This window comes from Mesoplodon mirus (assembly GCF_964341445.2).
Source record: "Mesoplodon mirus genome assembly, chromosome: 9".
Classification (NCBI taxonomy): domain Eukaryota; kingdom Metazoa; phylum Chordata; class Mammalia; order Artiodactyla; family Ziphiidae; genus Mesoplodon; species Mesoplodon mirus.
This window is the reverse complement of record NC_138985.1, coordinates 103,593,485-103,615,015: the sequence shown is the minus strand read 5'-3', so window position 1 is coordinate 103,615,015 and position 21,531 is coordinate 103,593,485. Positions and strand designations below refer to the sequence as shown.

The 21,531-nt window shown below is 46.6% G+C and overlaps 1 protein-coding gene across 2 annotated transcripts; it reads right to left on the bottom strand.

The window, feature by feature from the left end:
* Positions 1 to 858: 858 nt before the first annotated feature.
* On the bottom strand, positions 859 to 19,440 carry LOC309810544 (anionic trypsin). 2 transcript variants are annotated; one of them, XM_082632624.1, is made up of 7 exons: positions 19,128 to 19,440; positions 7,777 to 7,936; positions 6,544 to 6,797; positions 6,034 to 6,170; positions 5,541 to 5,751; positions 1,128 to 1,214; positions 859 to 933 (listed from the first exon to the last, which is right to left on the bottom strand). In XM_082632624.1, exons 2-5 carry the CDS (start codon positions 7,923 to 7,925, stop codon positions 5,599 to 5,601), a joined length of 693 nt encoding a protein of 230 aa, XP_082488750.1. In that variant the 5' UTR covers positions 7,926 to 7,936; positions 19,128 to 19,440; the 3' UTR covers positions 859 to 933; positions 1,128 to 1,214; positions 5,541 to 5,598. The 2 variants fall into 2 exon arrangements, with proteins under 2 accessions (XP_082488750.1, XP_082488749.1); XM_082632623.1 differs by lacking the exons at positions 7,777 to 7,936; positions 19,128 to 19,440 and having other exon boundaries at positions 6,544 to 7,077.
* Positions 19,441 to 21,531: the final 2,091 nt, after the last annotated feature.

Here is a 21,531-nt window from a genome sequence, read left to right as displayed (position 1 = left end):
ACCAGGGAAGCCCCAGAGGCATCTTCTTATGTCTGGCCTTTCTGCCTGCAAGCTTCAGCTCTGATCCAGGCCTGTCCTTCTCCATGGCCTGGGCTTGACAGGTGGACGGGGAAAGGTGGAGACCTTCTGACCCAAACCACCCTTGGGCCTGTGACCGGGGAGAAGAATGGAAGGACGGTGGGAACTGGGACAGGCAGAAAGGTTTTTGTAAAGGATTCCCGTAGGGTTGAAGCACCGTGGCCCCCCTGTCCACACAATGTTACAGCTTTATACAAAAACGGCTCCTCCCATGCGTCTGCCCCTCCAAGTTGGAGTCTGGGAGAAACCACCAGAGCAGCTGCCCCTGTGAGGGCACTGGAGGGCGAGGCGGTGACATCACCACCCCAGGTGCAAGTGGTGGGGAGGACGGACCAGGCCAGGGGGCTCCCTCCTCGTGCTCATGCCCTTTCTTCAGGAACTTCTTAGCCCCTCAGAGCTGTGTGTCTTTGCATCAGGGACTGCTTTCCCTGGTATCCGCCCCTCTGCAAGCTGGCGTCATAGTAGCAGCCCCTTTCTATCTCGGGACTGCCCCGATGCTGGCCACCCAGAGGTCACACCTTTCAGCACTCAGTACCCAGACTCTGCCCCGTTGGCCCAATTCTGAACCTCCAGGGTGGTCTGAAGGAGAATTGGCCACAAGCTACCTAGAGGTAGGGCTTTCCCAGGGGTAGATAAAGTGATAGCTGAGAGCTGTATTTCTAACCAGTGTGAGGTGAGGGGGGACCACGTGTGTCATCAGCTGCTGCACTTCTCACTGTGGACTTTAGACATTAGGGTTCAGTGGAGGGCACTGGGGGAACCAGATGTGGAGAACTGAATGAATACAGCCTCAGGAACGTTCAAATACAATCACACGGCCAAGTGATCACAGTCAAGGTCTTCTCCCTCTTTTCCCTGAAAGGCAGAAACATCTTAAGTTTTTGGTACATTTAAATAAAACATTTAAGTTTTTAAATAAAAACATCTATTTATTTAAATACATTTAAATAAATGTATTTATTTAAATAGATGTTTTTATTTACATTTTAAATAAAAACATTTATTTAAATAAAAACATTTAAGTTTTTATTCTCCCTGTACAAGATGACCTTGAAATTGAACCTCCAGCTGAGTGGTCTGCATCTCATTTCACTAGATGGCGCTTCCTTTCGTTGCCTTTTAAACTATGACAACATCTAGAAGAAAAAAAGACACTGGATCACATAATGATAACACACTTACAGGGGGAAAGAGATGCAGAATCAAAAGATAAATGACAGTATGGGAAAAGCATTAGTGATTCTCATCATGAGGGCTGATCTTCCATGATGATGAACTCCTAGAAATCAATTAGAAAATAATCCAGAGCCCAATAAAAATGGCAAAGAACAGAGGTTCCCCCAAAAAGATACAAATGGTGCTTAACCATAGGAAAAAGAAAACTTGCAATGATAAATACAAAGTAAAACTGCATTGAAATGTCACTTTTCACCAATATGATTGACAAATTGAATTATGGAAGACCATTCTATTGGCTAGTTTCTGGTGAAATATGCACTTTTACACAATGGTTGCTGGTAGGTGTGAAATAATACAACTCTTAATGGGAGCAATTTGGAAATATCTATAAAAATTACAAGCGTGTTTACCTTTTCACCTAGAAATCCCACCTTTGAGAGTTTATCCTGTAATTACTCTTGCATACAAAAAAAAAGTGTGTAAAGTATTTGCATTATTTGGAATAGCAAAAAGCTTGAGAAAAACTCAAGTGCCCATTAGTAAGGGACTGGGTAAATAAATTGTGAAACATTCACATAGAATATTATTCAATGCTAAAAAAGAATGAAAATGTTTCATACTGCTCTGGAAAGCTTTCTAAGATATAATGTTAACTGGATAAAAACAAGCTGTAGAATATGGTTCCTGTATGCTACCTTTGTCTAACAAAATAAGAATAATACTTATTATTAAAATAAGAATTATACTTCTGTTTGTTTGATGCTGCATGAAGAAACAATGGAAGGATACAAAAGCGATGGATAAAATGATTACCTGTTAAGAATGAATGTATAACTGATTCACTTTGTTATAAAGCAGAAACTAACACACCATTGTAAAGCAATTATACTCCAATGAAGACGTTAAAAAAAAAAAAGAATGAGTGGGGGAGACAGAGTGTAAGGAAAATGAACATTTCTCAGTGTCAACTTTATTGCGTTGATTTCTGAGCCATAGATAGCTATTGTATTTTAAATAGATAACATAGCTATTATCTATTTTATTTTAAAGTAAAACTTAATAAAATTTTAAAAGAAAAACAACAGCAAAATACTGCTTTAAGCGATATTTTAAAATCTGCCACTAGAAAAAAAAGATACTTGTTTTATTTACAAACTCGTTTTTTCCAAAGAAGACCAGTTTATACAAGAAGCTGTTGTACTGTCTTGAATTTGCTCAGTGTGTCTCCAATCACCTAGGAGGCTCGTGAAAAATACATATTTCTGAGTCGTCCCCAGGATACTTTGAGCTCAAAATCTCTAGGTTTATTCATTTGCATTTAAATAAACAATTAAGCACAAAATGACCCTGGGTGTTTCCACTTCTGCACCCGTCCTGGGACCCACTGCGTGTCCTTGAGAAAGGCAGCTGTCAGCTGGAAGCACAGCAGAGTGCTGTCTGGGGGTGCGAGAGCTGGCCGCAACTGGCACGGCCCTTAGAATTTAGGGAAAAAGGAAAAAGGGGAGACAGTCTATTTATTTAACTCAGGAATAGTGAACGATCTCACAGTAGCCCAATAAAAGGTCATCAATTGCTTTTATCAGTCGGAAGGTGGCAAGGCCTCTTCCTTGTTCCCTTTTCACATCAAGGAACTTTCATCCATGAACTGATTTACTTTGATCTAGTTCCATATAGTTTGTTCCTTATTAACCCTTTTTGCCTGTCACTAATTTACTCCCTAAGTAAGAGTTTCCTTTTGACCATCTAGCTGGGGACACTCATCCCGACTTGGACTTACAAAGAATACCACCCTGTCTTGGTTTCACAACTACTTTTTATCCTGATGGGGTTTGTCCCAGATCTTTGCCACTGTGTCACACACTGTTAGTAGCCCAAGTGCCCGCGAAGCTTTTTGGGGGGGGTGGGGGGGGTGAAAGGAGTTTAGACCAGTTAGGCAGGAGCCGAGTGAGGTCATTCATCATTTTGGGCAGCAGGGGGAAGCCTTTCCCTATTTTTTGTTAGACCTAAGCAGCTGCACTCTCAGCGTGGCCACCTGAGGGGGCGAGAAGAATGTGGATAGCGATCAGGGGACCCGAGGGGAAGCTGGTTAGTTACCTGTGTGCCTTTCTCAAGGTGTGTGTTGGGATGTAGGGAGGAGATACGCAAATAACACCTATGTGTCATTTTTGAAAACTTTCAAGTACGTTAATTGACCCATTGGAACCCAAACTTTGTCTCCTAATTTTCCAGATGAAACTGAAATCTGAAGAGGCTAAAGGGTGCGGGATGAGGAGACAGGGCTGGAACCAGCACCCAGGCTTCCTCACTTAAGTTCCGGGGGGCTCTGCTGGGCACTGTACCTGAGCCGCTGAGGCCCCGCTCCTCAGGCAAGCTCATCTCCTGTAGCCAGACTGCGGGGCTCCCACCACACCCTCTACTTACATCTGTAGACCTTGGGCAAGTTACTGAACCTTTTGAAACTCCAGTCTCCTTATCTGTCAAGTGGGAATGAGGATGATGATAAATAAAATAACATCTCCCTTATGGGGCTCTTGTGAGACATAAATAATACACGTAAAGTTTTATCACGGTGCCTGCATGTAGTTAGTAAAGACGTCCGTGACTGTTGTTTTCACAGAGAGTACTGGTCTAGGGGGTCTCTCTACCACACTGGTTCCCAAGCTCTGGCATCCCTCAGGATGACTTGGCAGTCTTGTTAAAAGCAAGCTGCTGGACTCCACCTTAGAATTTCTGACTCAGTAGGTCAGGGGTAGGGCCTAACAATTTGCATTTCTCCTAAATTCCCACATGACTCTGGTGCTGCTGGTCCAGGGACCACACTCTGAGGACCATTCTTCTGGAAGGCTCTTCCTTTCTTCAGTACATTTGCCTCCACTCCTAGCTCATCGTTCATTCATTCATCCAATCACGGGGTGCCTACCCTAGTTCAGCTGTTGTTTAATCAGTAGGATTACCAGGATGAGTAAGGCAAGATTTCTTCCGGGAGAAGCTCATGGTTGAAGGCCAAGGTAGATACATCCATATACACTCAACAGCATGAGCAGAACTGTGATAGAAGAAAGCATGGAAGAGAAGGAGGACTCCTTACTCAAACCAGAGGGTCCACGAAGGGTCAAAGACTTTTCTGAAGAGGGTGAAGGGGTGGCTGGGAAGGACATCAAACCAGATGGACCAGTAGTGTCCAGAGCTAGAGGTCAGAGGTCCATGCTTGTTGGAGGAAACCCCCAGGACTTCTGAGCATCGGAGCACAGCCGGGGAGGGGAGGGGTGAGGAGACCGAGGCTGGAAACATAGGCAGGTGCAGAGCAGGAAGAACCCTACATCTCCACGATGAGGAACTTGGCTTCTGCTTTGCAAACGTGAGAGATCGGGAAAGGTATTAACCAGGAATCAAATAACGGGCCAGATCTCTCTAAGCGCAGGGTTAGAAGACGGGCAGGAGACCAGCACCCCTCAGGAAGTGCTGTGAGGCAGGGGATGAGCTGGAGAGATGGTGAACAGCAGAGCTGATGGACCATAGTTGCAGCTGGAAAGCCCATGAGATGGGGTAGGGGAAGCAGGGGCTGGGCTTTGGGACCAGGCAAATAGGGACTCAAAACTCCAGATCCGCCATTTGCTGGATGAGGGATGTGGGTAAACTAATAACCTTCTCTGAACCTCTGTTTCCTTGTCTGTACTGCTGGAATAATAACCACCCCAGAGGGGAGAGGGAACTAAATCTGAAAGTGCCTATAAAGTACTCAGTATGGCATATTCATGTCAGTACCATCACATGGGAAGAACAGAAGGCAGATTTCTCAGGAGCATGAGGGATGGAGACCCAGGGAGCCCTTGTCTTTCTCAGACACATGAGATGGTCATTGGGAAATAGGGGTCAATGGGGTCTCCTGCTGCCAGGAGAGAACACAAGCTGGGGCTTGGAGGGGACTCAGAAGAGGCCAAGGTGATTGGCACAGGTGCTTCCCTAGGTGTGGGTACCAGTGAGAGGAAGTATGGGATCTTACAGACCATGCCTATGTGTGCACACATCAGCACTGCACTCAAGGCCCAGAGAAGTACCAAGGCCAATGAAACCTTTCTGAAATGAGGTTTCCTCTAGAAAACCTCCCCCTGATTATTATTTTCTGGATTCCTTCTCTTTACATGCTGCTATACCAGTGGGCCATGGAAGACATTTTGGGAAGTGGGGCACTCTGCTCATCTGTAAGGGGTAGAGCCCTGTCTGACCTCAGATGGGACGAGATGTTTCCCGGAGTGAAGGGACCGGAGGGAGCAGGTACAGACCTGGGCAGTTAGAGCGGAGTCACTTTATTAGCATAATGATGGCAGAGGGGCGGGGGCTTTAGCTGTTGGCAGCGATGGTCTGCTGAATCCAGTCCACATAGTTGCAGACCTTGGTGTAGACCCCAGGCTTGCCCTTCTGGGCACAGCCAGAGCCCCAGGAAACAATGCCCTGGAGCTCTCTGTTGCAGGCCACAGGGCCGCCAGAGTCCCCCTGGGGAGGAAGCAGTGGGACAAGGTTTATAAAAAGAGAAGAAAGGGGACCCAGAGCCACACACAGTCCGAACCTTACAAGACCCCGTTCCTGTCGGCTCTGTGGCTCCACATCTCTCCACAGTGTGACGAGATGCCACACACACTAGCCTCCCTTGTTTCTCCATGGGACCACCACCCAGGGACCTCCTCTACCAGCCCCACAGCCCCGGGCATTCAAATCCCATTCCCAGGGGGGGCTGTGTGTCTGGGCAGGGGTCTCAGAGTGGTAGGGTCAAGTCACCTGGCAGGAATCACTGCCTCCCTCGAGGAAGCCGGCGCAGACCATGTTGTCAGTGATCTGTCCAGGGTATGAGGCTTCACAGTCGGCCTGACTCAGCAGTGGGGTGTCCAGGCACTGCAGCAGCTCGGGGTAGTTGACTTTGAGGGGCAGGAAGAGATCAAGGAAAGGAAAATGTGGGTCAGGCCAGGACGGGATGGCAATCCAGTGCTGAACCCTGAGGGCGGCCAGGAGAGGCCTCCAAGAAATGATGGGTTTCAACTCCCAGAAAGCTCACTGCAGACCCCTCCCTAGAGGTGCTAATAACACAGGCTACATCTGTCCTGTCTTTTGATTCTCGGGCTCAACTCCTTGACACTTTGCGTCTCTCTGGTACCCAGCAGAGAGCCCTTCGTGCAGTAGGCACTTGATGTGAATCTGCAGACTGGAAGCAAAGGGGTCCCAGCTCAGGGGATGCTCAGTTCTGGGCAATGTGGGTAGGTTGGAGGGTGAAGTCGTGAGGGTCCCACTCACCTCCAGAGCTCAGGGTGTTGCCCCAGCCGGAGATGAGGCACTGGGTGCCCGCGGGGGCACAGGCGCTGGGCAGAGCTAAGGTGGACACCCGGGCATCAATGACCGCAGGCGAGGCGAGTTTGATCAGCAAGATGTCATTGTCCAGAGTCCAGCTGCTGGAGTTGGGGTGGCGGATGATCACGGCCGCGTCGATGAACTGCTCACGGCCCTCCAGGACGTCGATGTTGTGCTCTCCCAGCCTCACCTCGATGCGGCTATTGCGGGCAAAGCACAGTAAAGGCCTTTTGCCCACATCCCTGCGTCCCCCAGGGTTTTCCCCGCTCGCAGGTGGTTGGTGTGGGAATGTCACAGGCAGTAGAGGGACAGTGGGTCGGGGAGGCCGTGAAGGGGTCCCGGTGGGGATGCTCCTCCATTTGCTTCTCCAGCCGCCTTTCCCATGCCTCTCACGCATTCAGTGCCGTGGGTGCAACCGAGCCACTTCGAATCCCCCGGGCAACCTTCATCCTCAGCAACCTTGCGAGCTACACGCGGTGACTTCTCTTCCCTCCGCTCTCGCTCTGCTAAGTGCCATCATCCGGTATAATCTAATCCAGCGCTTCTCAAAGTGCAGCCCCGGGACCTGCAGCATCAGCCTCAGCTGGGAACTCATTCTCAGTTCCCACCCCAGACCTACTGCATCAGGAACCCTGGGGGTGGGACCCAGCAATCCGTGTTTTAACAGGCTCTCCCGGTGATTCTTAAATGCGCACTCAGGTTTGAAAACCCTGGGTCTTGGCAGTGATTCTCAGCTCTGCCCAGAGAGTAGAACTGCCAGAGGCAGTTAAAAACTCACCAATACTCAGACTCTCTTCCTAAAAATTCTGAGTCAAATAGGAACTAGGCAACTGTTTTTGTTTTTTTAACATATCTCAGGTGGTTTTAACCTGTAGCTAACTGGCAAAGGTGACTTGGTGTGAGGTCCTTGCCTGCTTTTCAAGCTGGCCATTCCTACCGCAAAATGGTCCGTCCCTGCTTTTATGACCCACAGCCCTTGCTGTTTGATCTATTGATTTGGGGTGTCAGCGGCTTCCTATCAGGTGCCCCTCTTTACCCGCAGCTCCTGCGAGTCAGCTGCCATCGTCAACTTCTTCTCTTCCCCATCATCGTTCCCGACTTCAGCAACCCCTACGCAGACCCCAGCTCTTCCAGAGGGCCCTGGGCGGTGGGCTTTGTAGTCAGGGGCCCAGCACTTACGACTTGTAGCAGTGAGCCGCGGACACCACCCACTGGTCACTGATGAGGGAGCCCCCGCAGAAGTGGTAGCCAGAGTTCAGGGACACCTGGTAGGGGACGGAATTCTCCGCGCAGGTGTAGCCCCCTATGATCTTGTCATCATCGTCCATGGGAGAAGCAACTTGAGACAGGAAGGGAGAAGCCAGTTCAACAGGAGGGTTGGGGGTGGAGCCCAGAGCCCCGTGGCTTGACCTTGCTAATTAGGATTCCTGAAGGAGCACAGTGATGAGAGGGGGACCACGAGGAAGCATCCCCGGCTTGTCTCACAGGAGGTAGTTCTCCCGAGTTGCTCTGTGTGCCTGCAGGGCACAGAGCTAGGGACCCTGCAGGGGCTCGGGCCCAGACCTCCCCTGGGGCCAAGGACAAGAAACCCCCCCTCACAGTGCATTCAGTGTGATAGGGTCTGAATGGGGTCCTCTCACCCACTGAACGCTTCTTTCTCTCTCTTACTCATGACCAGTCTACTCCCCACTGCAATTTCAGCCCCGGCTTGTCATGATGGGATGGCCTAAGTAGGAAGATTTGACTGCGAAGCCCTGGCTGTACCCAGCTCCTCCCATAGCTCACATCTGCGCAGTGAGGCGGGGGACCCACTGCGCAGGACAAAGGTAGTTACGGTTATTGGCCAATAGAACAGTGATTTGCAGCTGTGGCTTTACATCCGGGCATCTGAAAACTACCTGGGAAGCTTAAAAGGTCAATGCATGGGCCACACCCCAGGCCAATTAATAGGACTGGAATGAGTCATCTTTTCACCTCCCCAGGTGCATCCGAGGTTAGGAACAGCTACCATGGAGCTATCCTAGAGCCTCAAGTCCTGGCTCATTTCGCAAACCGTCTCCACCTGGTTTCCCTTTCTCGCCTCTCCCAACAAAGCCCCGAAATTGATGGATGAGGGGGATGGGAGTGGAGTCCGGCAGAAAGTGAGAGAATGTGGCTTAAAGAGACCCCCAGAGTGGGAAGGAGGGGTGCTGGACAGGGAAGGTAGGGTCTCAGCGCACAGGTAGAACAGGAAAGGTAGCAGGAATGGTGGAGCATGTATCTCTGCCAGGACAGGGGCACATGGGGCCCAAAGCAACGCATGGGACTCACCAGCAGCTCCCACAAAGGCAACAATCAGCAGTGGATTCATGGTGGAGAAGTGTAGTTGAGTGGCTGATGGAGAGCCTTTATACCTCCCGAGGAGAGGGAGGGGGTGTGTAGGTGAGGGTGGAGGGTCACCACCCCCCAATCCCGTACAAACACACCTGCAGCTTTCCTTTTCCTGGAGTCTTGTATCAGTTCTACTATGTTTGGCCACTCTGTGGATTCATGACTTATGGGTGATAAGGAAACAGTTTCTGAGGACAGGGAGGAAGACAAGCTGATTCCAAGGAGGACTCTGGGATGAGGGAAACAGGGAAAGCTAAGACCCCACCCCACATATCACAGCTGGGTCTTCTTAAGCTGAGGAGATGAGGCTTAGGAGGAGGGAGGGAGAGTGACCTGGGCCCCTGAGAATCCTCTGACCTTGTGGAGCTTTACTCGACTGACTTGAAGGAAGGGCTGATATTTGTAGCAAACTTGGCTGCTCAGTATCCTGGTCCCATGGGAGGAAAGAAGTCTTGACTAAGTCATACTTGTAAACATGAAGACCCTTCTCAAGTCTAAACCACTGGGTAGGAAGGTCAGATCCAAAGCCTTGGGGAACCAGGATTCCATCAGCAAGAGGTGATGAGATGGGAGAGGCAGAGTTTCTGTGAGTCTGGGCTTTCAAGCTGGCTTCCTTCCTACCAAGGCTTGTGGAAAGGGGGACCTTTGGAAGGAGGAGGGTCCGAGGGCTAAGTAGGTATTTACCTGGTGCATCGGGGGGCACGGAAGTCCACTACCACATTGCTCCTCTTCCTCACTATCAAGACACTGGTCTTTCTCATCACCCATGCAGCCATGGGTTCTCTTTAAGCAGCCTCCTGGTCACCATGGGAATCTGCCCTGACGGTGATGAAGATTGCCACCACCTGCTAGGAGCTTGCTAGCCTGAGCTAGAATTATATGCTCCAGATCAGATATTAGAAAAAATTTGAACAATGGTAAATTTGGGTCCTGATCAGGGAACCAGCAGTAGGTGGAGAAATTGGCACATGATAAAGGTTGAGTATTGGGTGATTGAAAACAACACTGAAGGTGGGGGAATTCTGGAATTTTCTTTCTTTTTTTTTATTTTGGTGGTTCGCGGGCCTCTCACTGTTGTGGCCTCTCCCGTTGTGGAGCACAGGCTCCAGACGCGCAGGCTCAGCGGCCATGGCTCACGGGCCCAGCCGCTCCGTGGCATGTGGGATCTTCCCGGACCGGGGCACGAACCCGTGTCCCCTGCATCGGCAGGCGGACTCTCAACCACTGCGCCACCAGGGAAGCCCTGGAATTTTCTATTTTTGATGCAGTGGGACTATTTTGCTGGGCTCAGTGCAGAGTGAATCTTGCCAGAAATGATCTCAATTTGCAACCTGCCAGAGCCATCAAGACACAGCTCTGTAATTTATTGAGGCACAACCTGGCCGGAGGGGTAGAGATGTAACTGGTGTCTGTGCTTGAGTCTAATGACATGAACCAGGTCGAGGAGCCTTCCCATGACGAGGCTTCTCCTTCTCAGCTCTTCTGAGCTCAGGGTTCCTGACAGGCAGGCGTGGGCAGAGTTCTCATGTGAATTCTCAGAAAGGTAAATCTGAGTGAATGTTCTGGAAATGGTGAACAAAGCCAGAAAAGCTCAGAAGTCTAGTGGTGAGCCAGGAAGTAGGCTGGAGGGATAGAGTAAATGGAAACAGAATTAATTGGGGGAGATGCAGCTGGGGCTTGTGGGTGGAGAGGGACCCACAGGGTGTCTTCTGATTCAGTGCCTGGCACGGCTGGAAGCCAGCTTCTCCAGGACAGGACAGCCCCTGCTCAGAGCTCTCCTCATCCTCACTGCATGCCCTCGAATACCTGATGGGCTCATATCTAGGCAGGAATACTGCTGTATTTGTACAGTGCCTGACAGCTTTTAAATGAAAGAGCTTTCACACAAAGTAGCCGTGGTATGCTGATTTTCATTTGTGTTGTGTTTCAAGTTTCAGTTTTCATACATGTTTTAATCACGAGGTGTGCAGAACAAGATTATTTCCATGTACAGAAGATGAGACTGAGAATCAGAAAGGTTTTGTCTTGTCCGAGAATACAGATCTAAAACTGGCAGAGCTGGCCTTGAGGCTACTGGAAGACGGGGAAAGTACTGTGAAGCATGGGAATCACTGCAGATGGCAGCTAAGGGGTCAAGTCAAGGGACAAACTACCTCCAGACCCCTCCTGATGCTTGCCTCCCTGGCAGAAAGAGAAGCTTGAATTAATCTCCCACCTGGCACCTGGCCTCACAGCCCTATCTTGCCATGGCCTTGGGCCCCTCTGGGCCACGTCGAAGGCACAGGTAGCTCACTGAGGTTGTGGAGCCTCCATAATAGAGGCTTTTTCATAAATATCATGAAGTATGCTATTTTGTTTTGTCCCCTTGTTGTGGGGTCTTCATAGGAAGCCTTGCCTTAGAGGATAAGGAGAGACTCTTGCTGTAGATACCAGTATGCCCTGGACAGGTACGGGGAGGTGATCTCTGGTAGAAGATAGGAAATTATCCTGGGAAAAGGGAGAAAGTTTTTGAATTGGTGCTTTGTGGCTCTGACTCTGTCTGAAAGGGAACCCCCAAATGCTTGGGTTTTTCTGTGTCTAAAGCCTTAAGGTTAGCCTTCTCCTGATGTTTTGCACTCCTCCTTAGAATCAGCTATCCCACCCGCAATACAGTATGAGGTGAGTTTTGGTCAAAGTATCAGGAGTCACCTTACAGGCAAAGAAAATAGATATAGGTGGAAACCATTACCTCATACTCTAGGCTCAGATGTGTAGGTTGGATTCCGGTCCACATTTGCCCAAATTCAATTTGAATAAGTCTCTGCAGCACTTGGCACTCTTCATTCTGAATTTTGGATTCCTTTGTCTATTTCTCTAAGACATTCTCCTAGGACTTCCCTGGTGGCGCAGTGGTTAAGAATCCTCCTGCCAACGCAGGGGACACGGGTCCGAGCCCTGGTCTGGGAAGATCCTACATGCCTCAGGGCAACTAAGCCTGTGCGCCACAACTACTGAGCCTGCACTCTAGAGTCCGTGAGCCACAACTACTGAAGCCCACGCACCTAGAGCCCATGCTCCACAACAAAAAAAGCCACCGCAATGAGAAGCCCGCCCACGCAATGAAGAGTAGCCCTTGCTCGCCGCAACTAGAGAAAGCCCGGGTGCAGCAACGAAGACCCAACATAGCCAAAAATAAAAAAATAAATAAATTTTAAAAAAAGACATTCTCTTGGTTGATTTTTAGCTCTTGGTACATCAAGCCACTGGCTTTTCATTATGATAATAGTGGATCGTTTTTGTGCGCTGTACTATACCAAATGTGTGTGAGTCTTTCATGGACCTTTTTCACTTTATTAGCACAACCACCTATGGGGTTGCCATTTTATAGATGACAAGATGAGCTTTAGAGAGGTGAAGTAACTTTCTCAAGGTCACACAGCCGGTAAGCTGTAGAGATGGGATTTAAGCATGGCAGGCCAACTCCAGAGCCTGTAAATTCTACCACAGAACGTTTGGCTTCCCTTCCCTTTATCTGATCCTCACACAGCCTCATGAGTTGGGCAACAGATACCATTTTCTCCTTTTTACCCATGAAAAATCTAAAGCTAAGAGGTTAGGTGACTTCTCCAGGGTCACCCAGCTAAGGAATCCGTAAATGACACCAGAACCTTTCCCTATGGAAGCTAAGTTCATTCCCATCGTGTTGCTACATAGTGGAGTCTTTCAGATCTACTATTGGTCCGAAAAGTAGAGATTTTTGTCAGATTCCAAATCGTTAGTTTCTCTTTAAAAAATACTTCCCTCCCGCGGCCCCCCCAGCTCAGGTATTTCTCCTCAGCTCTTAGTTGGCTCCTCCTTGGCCCCCAGAGTCCTTTACCAGCTCCAATCAGGTTGTCAAATTCTCTGCTGTCTTTCCTCCAAACTCCCAACGCCTTCCCGCCTCCGTTATTTTTTCTAAACTACGTATTTTGCCCATTGTGCAATTTCTCTTTATCCACTAAGAACTATTTTCTTGAATGGCGCAGCCTGGGAATCACTGAATCTGGGTAGTGAAGGGGTGGTCTGTGTGATCCAAACACACGGAAGGGTGAGACAGAGGCTAGAGGCACAGACTGGGCACAGGCTGGTTGGCTGAATGCAGTAGTCTTCCCCTTGTCCCCAGCCCTCTCCTGCGCCCCACCTTGAAGCAAGGAAGATGGGTACGTCTACTTGCATATTTTATCTAGTCTTCAGGCTGATATAGAGGGGTGAATGGGGGCGTGTCTAGCAATGGAAGCTTTTTATCTAAAGATAGATTGGTTCCTATACTATAATGGTCTTTTTGTTCACATTGCAGTCATTCCTTGTCTCATCCCTGGGCTTATTAATGCTGCTTAAGTGACTCCAGAGTCTACTGAAGAGTACTCAGAGGAGAGCCAGTAAGGAGTCTGGGAGAAATACCCACGTGGCTGTTATTGTAGCAGCCATGACTTGTACCATGATACTCAGAGTTTAATAAATGACAGGTGTATTTACTTCTCTAAATCATATTAGATCCAGATTGAGCCCCACAAGTCAAGTTCAGTAGTAAGCCCAGTCAACTGAGCTCCCTCCACTCATTTAGCTTTCAAAAACTCTCAACTTGGGGCTTCCCTGGTGGCGCAGTGGTTGAGAGTCCGCCTGCCGTTGCAGGGGACGCGGGTTCGTGCCCCGGTCCGGGAGGATCCCGCGTGCCGTGGAGCGGCTGGGCCCGTGAGCCATGGCCGCTGGGCCTGCGCGTCTGGAGCCTGTGCTCCACAGCGGGAGAGGCCACAGCAGTGAGAGGCCCGCATACCACAAAAAAAAAAAAAAAAAAAACCAAAAAAACTCTCAACTCTGTTGTCCATTTGGAAGGCAGCCAACTGGTCAGCCCACTTCCTATAGGCTGACCTGTCCAGGAGGATCTTCAAAAGGCTCCCAAGTCTCAGAACTGAGTGCTCAGTCCACACAGGAACTAACACAGCTCCAAACTGAGGACTGTCCAAGTTCAGGGCCACTGTGTTTGAGCAGGTTCTGGGCTTGCCTCTCTAGAACCCACCATATCTGTTCCCTTTCCCAGCCTGGGGTGGGGGCGGAGCAGAGGGAGCTGGCACACGTTTTGGGGCCACCATCCTCCTCAAGCAGAAAGGTGAAAAGTCTCTGTCCCCTCCCTGTTAGAACAATCTAGTTCATTTTTAGTGGCCTTACATTGCCTGAACTCAAATGAGTTTTGTATAGTTTTTCTCCAGGGAAGTCCACATGGCTTTGGCAAATTTTTCTCTTTTCTGTGGAATCATATTTATTTACTCAATGTATTAGTTTGCTAGGGCTGCCATAACAAAATACCACAGAAATCTATTTTCTCACAGTTCTGGGAGCTAGAAGTCCACGATCAAGGTGTTCATAAAAGAAACTTTCACATATTGAGGTATGGAGAAGTCATTCTGGGTTATACATGAGTTAATTTGAATTTTACGCTAACTAAAACAGCCTGTTTGTGGCCTATCAGACATATACTGTAGTCTGCTTTAATTATTAAAGAAAAGGGCACATTGACTGGAAGTAAAAACGTCTATGTTAAAAAATAAAATGCCTCTTTTCCTGGGACAGCAGTGCTGATACTCCTTTGATGATAAGACTCCTTCTCAGGGACCAAGGATGTACTGACTCACTGTATGTGTTGATCTGTTTTTTTTAAACCTTGAAGGAATGTATCCTTGACTTGTTTAATGTTCTTTGTTCTGACAAGATATAAAACTGAGTTGAAAACCATGCTTCTCTGGAGCAGTTCCTCATAGTTTTCTGAGAAGCTGTCTTCTGGGCTATAGTCCTCAGTTTGGCTCAAATAAAACTTGTTTCTATTCCTATTACAGATTGTTTATGGATTATTTTCATCGACAGTGTCAACAGGGTTGTTTTCTACTGAGGCCTCTCTCTCCTTAGCTTGCAGATGACCTTCCTCTGTGTTCTCACGTAGCCTTTCCTCTGTGGGCACGTCCCTGGTGTCTCTCCTTTTATGACCTAATCTTTTTTGATAAGGACACCAGCCAGATTGGATTAAGGTCCACTCTAATGGCCTCATTTAAATTATTTCTTTAAAGATCCTATCTCCAAATACAGTTACATTCTGAGGGACTGAGGTTTAGGACGGCAGCATATGAATTTTGGAGGAACACAGTTCAGTCCATAACACTAAGTAAATATTTACTGAATTCCTGTGGTGTTCCTGTAATTTCTCTAAGCTTTATGGAAACAGCAATGAAGAAGACACAAAAGGTCCTTGCTTTCATGGCATCTATGTGTATTTATGTGTGTTCTTGTCCACACATATGTAAGGAGGTATAGCTATGAGAGGCAGACAGTAAATTAAAAATGTATATATACATATATATGTATATATACATATAAAATGTGTATATAATGCATACAGTTGACCTTTGAACAACATGGGGTTTGAAAGGCACTGGTCTGCTTATACATGGATTTTTTTTTCCAATAAATACTATAATATTACATGATCTGAGGTTGGTTGAATGCACAGATGTGGAACTTCAGATACAGAGGGCACCTATAAAGTTATACATGGATTTTCAACTGTGCAGGGGGTTAGTGCCCTTAATCCACACCTTGTTCAAGGATCAACTGTATATTTATATCAGACTATGGTGATTAGATGTTATCAAAATAGGATAAAGTGATAATAAATGTGAGTAACTGGTGGCTGGGTCCACAAGTGCTATATTAGGTGAGAAGGTCAGGAAAGCTGCCTTTGGGGAGAGAGTATTTGAGTTGAGAACCTGAATAAGAAGATGCCAGCCCTGTGAAGGTGGGGTAAGCAGGGCTTCATCATTCCCTGCTGAGTCTATAACAGAAATAAATTGACACGTACAACCACTGCTTTTTAAATTAAACTACCCTATCATCTAGCATAAGGATATTTACCTTGCTATTAATTTTAATTGTAAAAACTGATATTTAAAGGATGGTCATCAATACACTGAAATATTCTTATAAGTTAATGTCAAGTATATATATATATATATATATATATATATATATATTTTTTTTTTTTTTTTTTTTTTTTTTTTTTTGCGTTATGCGGGACTCTCACTGTTGTGGCCTCTCCCACTGCGGAGCACAGGCTCTGGACGCACAGGCTCAGCAGCCATGGCTCACGGGCCTAGCTGCTCCGAGGCATGTGGGATCTTCCTGGACCGGGGCACGAACCCATGTCTCCTGCATCGGCAGGCGGATTCTCAACCACTGCGCAACCAGGGAGGCCCTGTCAAGTATATTTTTTGACATGAAATATTGTTGGCTTAAGAGAATAAATGATAAAATACATATGATCTAATTTTATTTAAATGGGTGATTTTAATTTTCCTCAGTTTAATAAACTGTGTATTTCACAAAAAAACATGCATTTATTTTGTTATTAAAATAGCTAAAATAAAGAGAAACAATTATAATAATAAATAAAATTTTCCCAGAGAGGGTAATACCTGACCTTGAGGATGGAATTGTTAATGGTAAAATTTCATGTATTACAGTGAGAAATAAATTTAACTAGTAACTAAATTGTGTGTTTTGTCTCTACCAGGCACAGTGTGATGTGGTTTACATGGAAGACTTCTTATTCTTATAAAAATCTCATTCTTATAAAGATCCTCACGCCTTTCTTTTTTGGCATCATTATTATCCTTATTTTATATATAAAAATATTATATATATGCATATGAAATTGTGTAACTTGTCAAGGTTACACCTGGTGATAAAGCAGTGGAGTCAAGTTTTAAGCTCAGGTCTGCCTGGGAACAGAAATCAAGCCCCTAACCACAGTGTTTTACTGCTCCTTAGGAGAAAATTTTGCCATTATATAGGAAGATGCTCACAACCCAAGGCTTATTTGTAGGTGAATTTGCCCATTTCCTAGGGAGCAGGGGACAGGAAGGTAAATTAGCACTTTTGATCCATCTGATCAAATGGGTGCACATATGGATCCCTGTGACCAAGAGAATGAGCATGTGTAGAAACTGGGTAAGACCCACTGGAACTTGTACAGGACTAGGACCGTGATGGGAATCGCTTCTTCATAAAGCCAGGCTACAGGAAAAGCTACACACTTAGTGAAAGGGCGAACTAAAAAAAATAACCCCACAGGCAACTGACAAGGACTATTATTTTTCTTGGTCTTGGCTTTGGGTGGAGGATTAAAAACAGCTTCCTCTGAATATTCATGGCCACTGAGTAGTCAGCCCTTTGGGGTTTTGCATAGACACTGTACAGCCAAGAAGATGGACACTGAGAATTATAAAAGGAAACATCAGGTCTGTTGCATCCCAATTGCTAGACAGAGGCAAAAATAAATATTTCCTGGAAAGCCCACCTTTACTCCAGGGTTTAGGGAATTCCCAAAGATAAATTTTATAATATCAAACTACACAAGGCACAAGGAAATAAGCCACCCTGAGTGACAGGCAGCAGAAACCACAAGAGAACCAGATGCATAAAGTCATCAGATGTTGGCACGAACAGATAAAATTTCCAAGTATAAGTTTGATATGCTTAAAGAAATAAAATAACTGAAAAATACATGACGAGCAAGATTTTTCAAAAATGACTGCTCATATTTGTAGAAAGACCCAAGTAGATTTCCTAGAAATGAAAATATATTTTAAACTAAAAAGTCAATTGAAAAAAAAAGCTGAAAGGTGAAATGGCTTAATGGAGTTGAGGTGTGAATTAGTAAATAGGACAGAGAGTCTAAAGGAATTACCCCTAACACAGCACAGGGAAGCAAAAAGAGGGAAAATGTGAATGAATGGCTGGAATCTAGATGATACTGGGAAAGTTGAACACAGGCTAGATCTATTCTTCAGGACTGAAGTTCTGGCCCTTGTGAAGATTTTCCTTTACCACTACCTTTCAGAACCATACTTATGTTAAACTGTAATGATCATTCCAGAATAAAATGCAACCCTACCCAGAAAACAGCCCCATAGTTTTTCAGCTGCAAATAGGGAATTCCCACAAAACCTTGAGTACGAATTGAGGGTAAGGTGGGTGTGGAATAGGAGTGTGGGACTTGCTCTTGAAATCAAATTGTGCCTCCTTCCAGCTATGCTTGAATCTTGTCTTAATTATACATTTTCCACTGAGTAACAGAATACTCTGTGAGTGTTCAACTTTACAGTTTTGCAAATCAACTAACACCCCGTTCTGAATGCCATGATAAGGCATTTAGTAAACAGCCAGGAGCAGCTTTTCAAAGGAAGAATAGTTGTTGCCAGGTAGAAGAGAGTATGGCTTTACACCAAAACTCTTTGCATCTGCCTTGTGATTCTCTCACTGGGGGATGCCACGAGCTCTACAGAGCAGCCGTATCTGCCATGGGCACTTCAAGAATAACTGAGCTACTTGGTCTATGGCCCAGGTGGCTGGGAAGCTTACAGCATCGCCTCATTCTGCTACAGAACTCTGTCTGGCACTGGTCCAGCCTTACAGACTACACAGTGAATGGACCAGAGTAGCACACCCAACTGTAGTATATGTTAACTCCGAAATCCAGAAAGTCCCATGAAGCATTGCACCTCTTTCTCCACGGCAGATGGTGTAAGATGCAGCAGCTTGCCCCTCACTTGGGAGGACATTCCAACGTATCTCACACCTCTGGACTACTCAGAAGCTCACCAAATCAGCAGGTCCCTGAATTTTTGCAGATTTACATTGGTCTGGCATGCATATGTCATACCAAGGCATCTAGAGTGCTTTATAATTTCCATTCACCAAGAACAATCAGCATAATGTCATCAGTGTAATGGACCAGTGTGATATCAAGATGACTAAGGGCCTTCTAAACTATATCGATAGAGAACAGGCTAAATACAGGCTTGAGATAAAATACTTAAAGGGTATTTCTGAGTGTGCCACTTGAAGGCAAATTGTATCTGATTGTCTTTACTGAATATTTCTAAACATTCCTCGGGAAGAAATTTTATCCTCAACCTCCAGTAGCTACTCTTCCTGTCTGTGGATGGGGCCCTCCAGCGGATCCTACCAATTCTCTCCCCATCCCAGCCTACCCATTCACACCCATCCCCACCCACCAGTACACAGGCAGCTGCATCTGCCCAAGATCTGTGGTTTCCCCCCTCCAGCTTGCTTCCCAGGGTTCTCAGGCTCACCTGGATGGAGCCGGGGAGGAGGTTGCAGGGGTTCTGGCTGCGACCTTTGATCTGTGCCCAGCACGTGTCTCCAGCTCTGCCGAAATAAGAGCTGCTATCCTCGGGTCTCACACTGCTCACAGGCAGAGTTGAGAATGGCAGGTTTGGGCGGCGAATGGGAAACTTGTCCTTGGTAAGCCCACTCTCATAAGTGGCCTCAGAGCCCTGATTCACAGTTGCCATCAGCACCAAGCTCTGTCCTGGAAACTGACGGTACCCGTACATGAAGGTGAGTTGGCCATCGACCTAACACTGGATCATCACGGAGGTCCCGCATTCACAGATATCCCTGCTTGGCTTTTGAGATAGGAGAGCACCGAACACAGAGCCTAGTTCCAGAGAGATAGAAAAACCCATGAGGGCTGACAAGCTTGTCCCCAGGCAGGAAGGTCTTTTACTATTTGCTCCAATACCACCTTGGCCCCCAAAGAACCCTGTAGCCCTGCCTGCACTTTGGTTTTGTTCTGCCAACTGTTATTGTGTCAGGATCCTCTAATCCAACATCTCCCCCATCCTCTGACTGGTGGCCTCAGACACCCTACTCCTCTCCCCAACATCCACATTTACCCCAAACTTCCCCCCCGTATGAGGCCATACCTAATCCCAGGAGAAGTGGCAGAAGAGTCAACATCTTTAGGTGATGGCCTCGCCTCTTCCCAGAGAAAAGGCACTAAGACATCAAATTCAAGTTCATCTTCTGTCACCACTGTGTAGCTCATCCCTACTGGCTCTCTCTTCCCTTCCTGTCATAGGCAGTCGAGTTTCTGCAGAATATGGAGACTTGTCTGCCCCCTAGTGGAGCTGTGTGGCTCTTCACTTAGTTTGGATCTTCATTCACAAGTCTCTCAGCCTGCAATTGCAGTCTATCCACCACGCATCCACCACCTCCCCATCCATCATTACTGAGCACCACGTATGTGCTACTCCTTGGGTGTAAAGCAAGACTAGGTATGCGATATTGACCTTAGATAACTAAAGGTAATATTTTAGAATATTAGGGAAACATAATTCAGAATATCGACTGTCTGCTGAGTCTTTATTTTGGTTGTCCCAAATTGAGCTCATTCCTCCTTCTCTGATACCTACTCCAGTATGCTTGTACTGCTGAATACATTCCTCTTAATAAGTGGTACATGTATATACATGGAATATTAGTCATAGAAAGGAATGAAATAGTGCCATTTGCAGAGACATGGATGGACCTAGAGACTGTCATACAGAGTGAAGTAAGTCAGAAAGAGAAAAACAAATATCGTATAATATCGCTTATATGTGGAATCTAGAAAAATGATACAGCTGAACTTACTTGCAAAGCAGAAATAGAGACACAGATGTAGAGAACAAACATATGGACACCAAGTGCGGGGGGGAGGCGGGGTGGGATGAATTGGGAGATTGGGATTGACATACATACACTATTGATACTATGTATAAAATAGATAACTACTGAGAACCTACTGTAGAGCACAGGGAACTCTACTCAATGTTCTGTGGTGACCTAAATGGGAAGGAAGTCCAAAAAAGAGGGGATATACTTATACACATAACTGATTTGCTTTGCTGCACAGCAGAAACTAACATCACATTGTAAAGCAACTATACTCCAATAAAAATTAGTTTAAAAATAAAAATAAAAATAAATGGTATCCCCACTCGTCTTGTTGTCTAGGCTCAGAAATTCATCTTTTTTTAATTTTAAATTTATTTTTGGCTGCATTGGATCTTCGTTGCAGGGCACGCAGACTTTCTCTAGTTGTGGCGAGCGGGGGCTACTCTTTGTTGCGGTGCGCGGTCTTCTCATTGCAGTGGCTTCTCTTGTTGCGGAGCACGGGCTCTAGACACACGGGCTTCAGTAGTTGTGGCATGCGGGCTCAGTAGTTGTGGCTCACGGGCTCTAGAGTGTAGGCTCAGTAGTTGTGGCACATGGGCTTAGTTGCTCCATGGCATGTGGGATCTTCCCAGACCAGGGCTCGAACCCGTGTCCCCTGCACTGGCAGGCAGATTCTTCACCACTGTGCCACCAGGGAAGTCCCCAGAAATTCATCTTTATTGCCTCTTTTCTTCTCAGGTCTCTCACAATTAATTCACAACTCAAATGCATTGTATCTCTATTTGTATGTCATATCTCCTTCTCATTTTGGTCACCAATGGCTATTTGTAATACAATTTCTTCTATTCTAATTCAGCTCATTATGGACTACGAGACAGATCATCCCTCTGTAAAATCTGACAACAGTGCTATGGTCCTTTTTCATCATCCAATTGATTTCCTCTGTCATGTAACTTCCTGAAACAGTTTAACGCTTGCATAAAAACTGAGCTAATGTTTTTGAGCACTTACTCTGTGCTTTATATGAGTTATTTC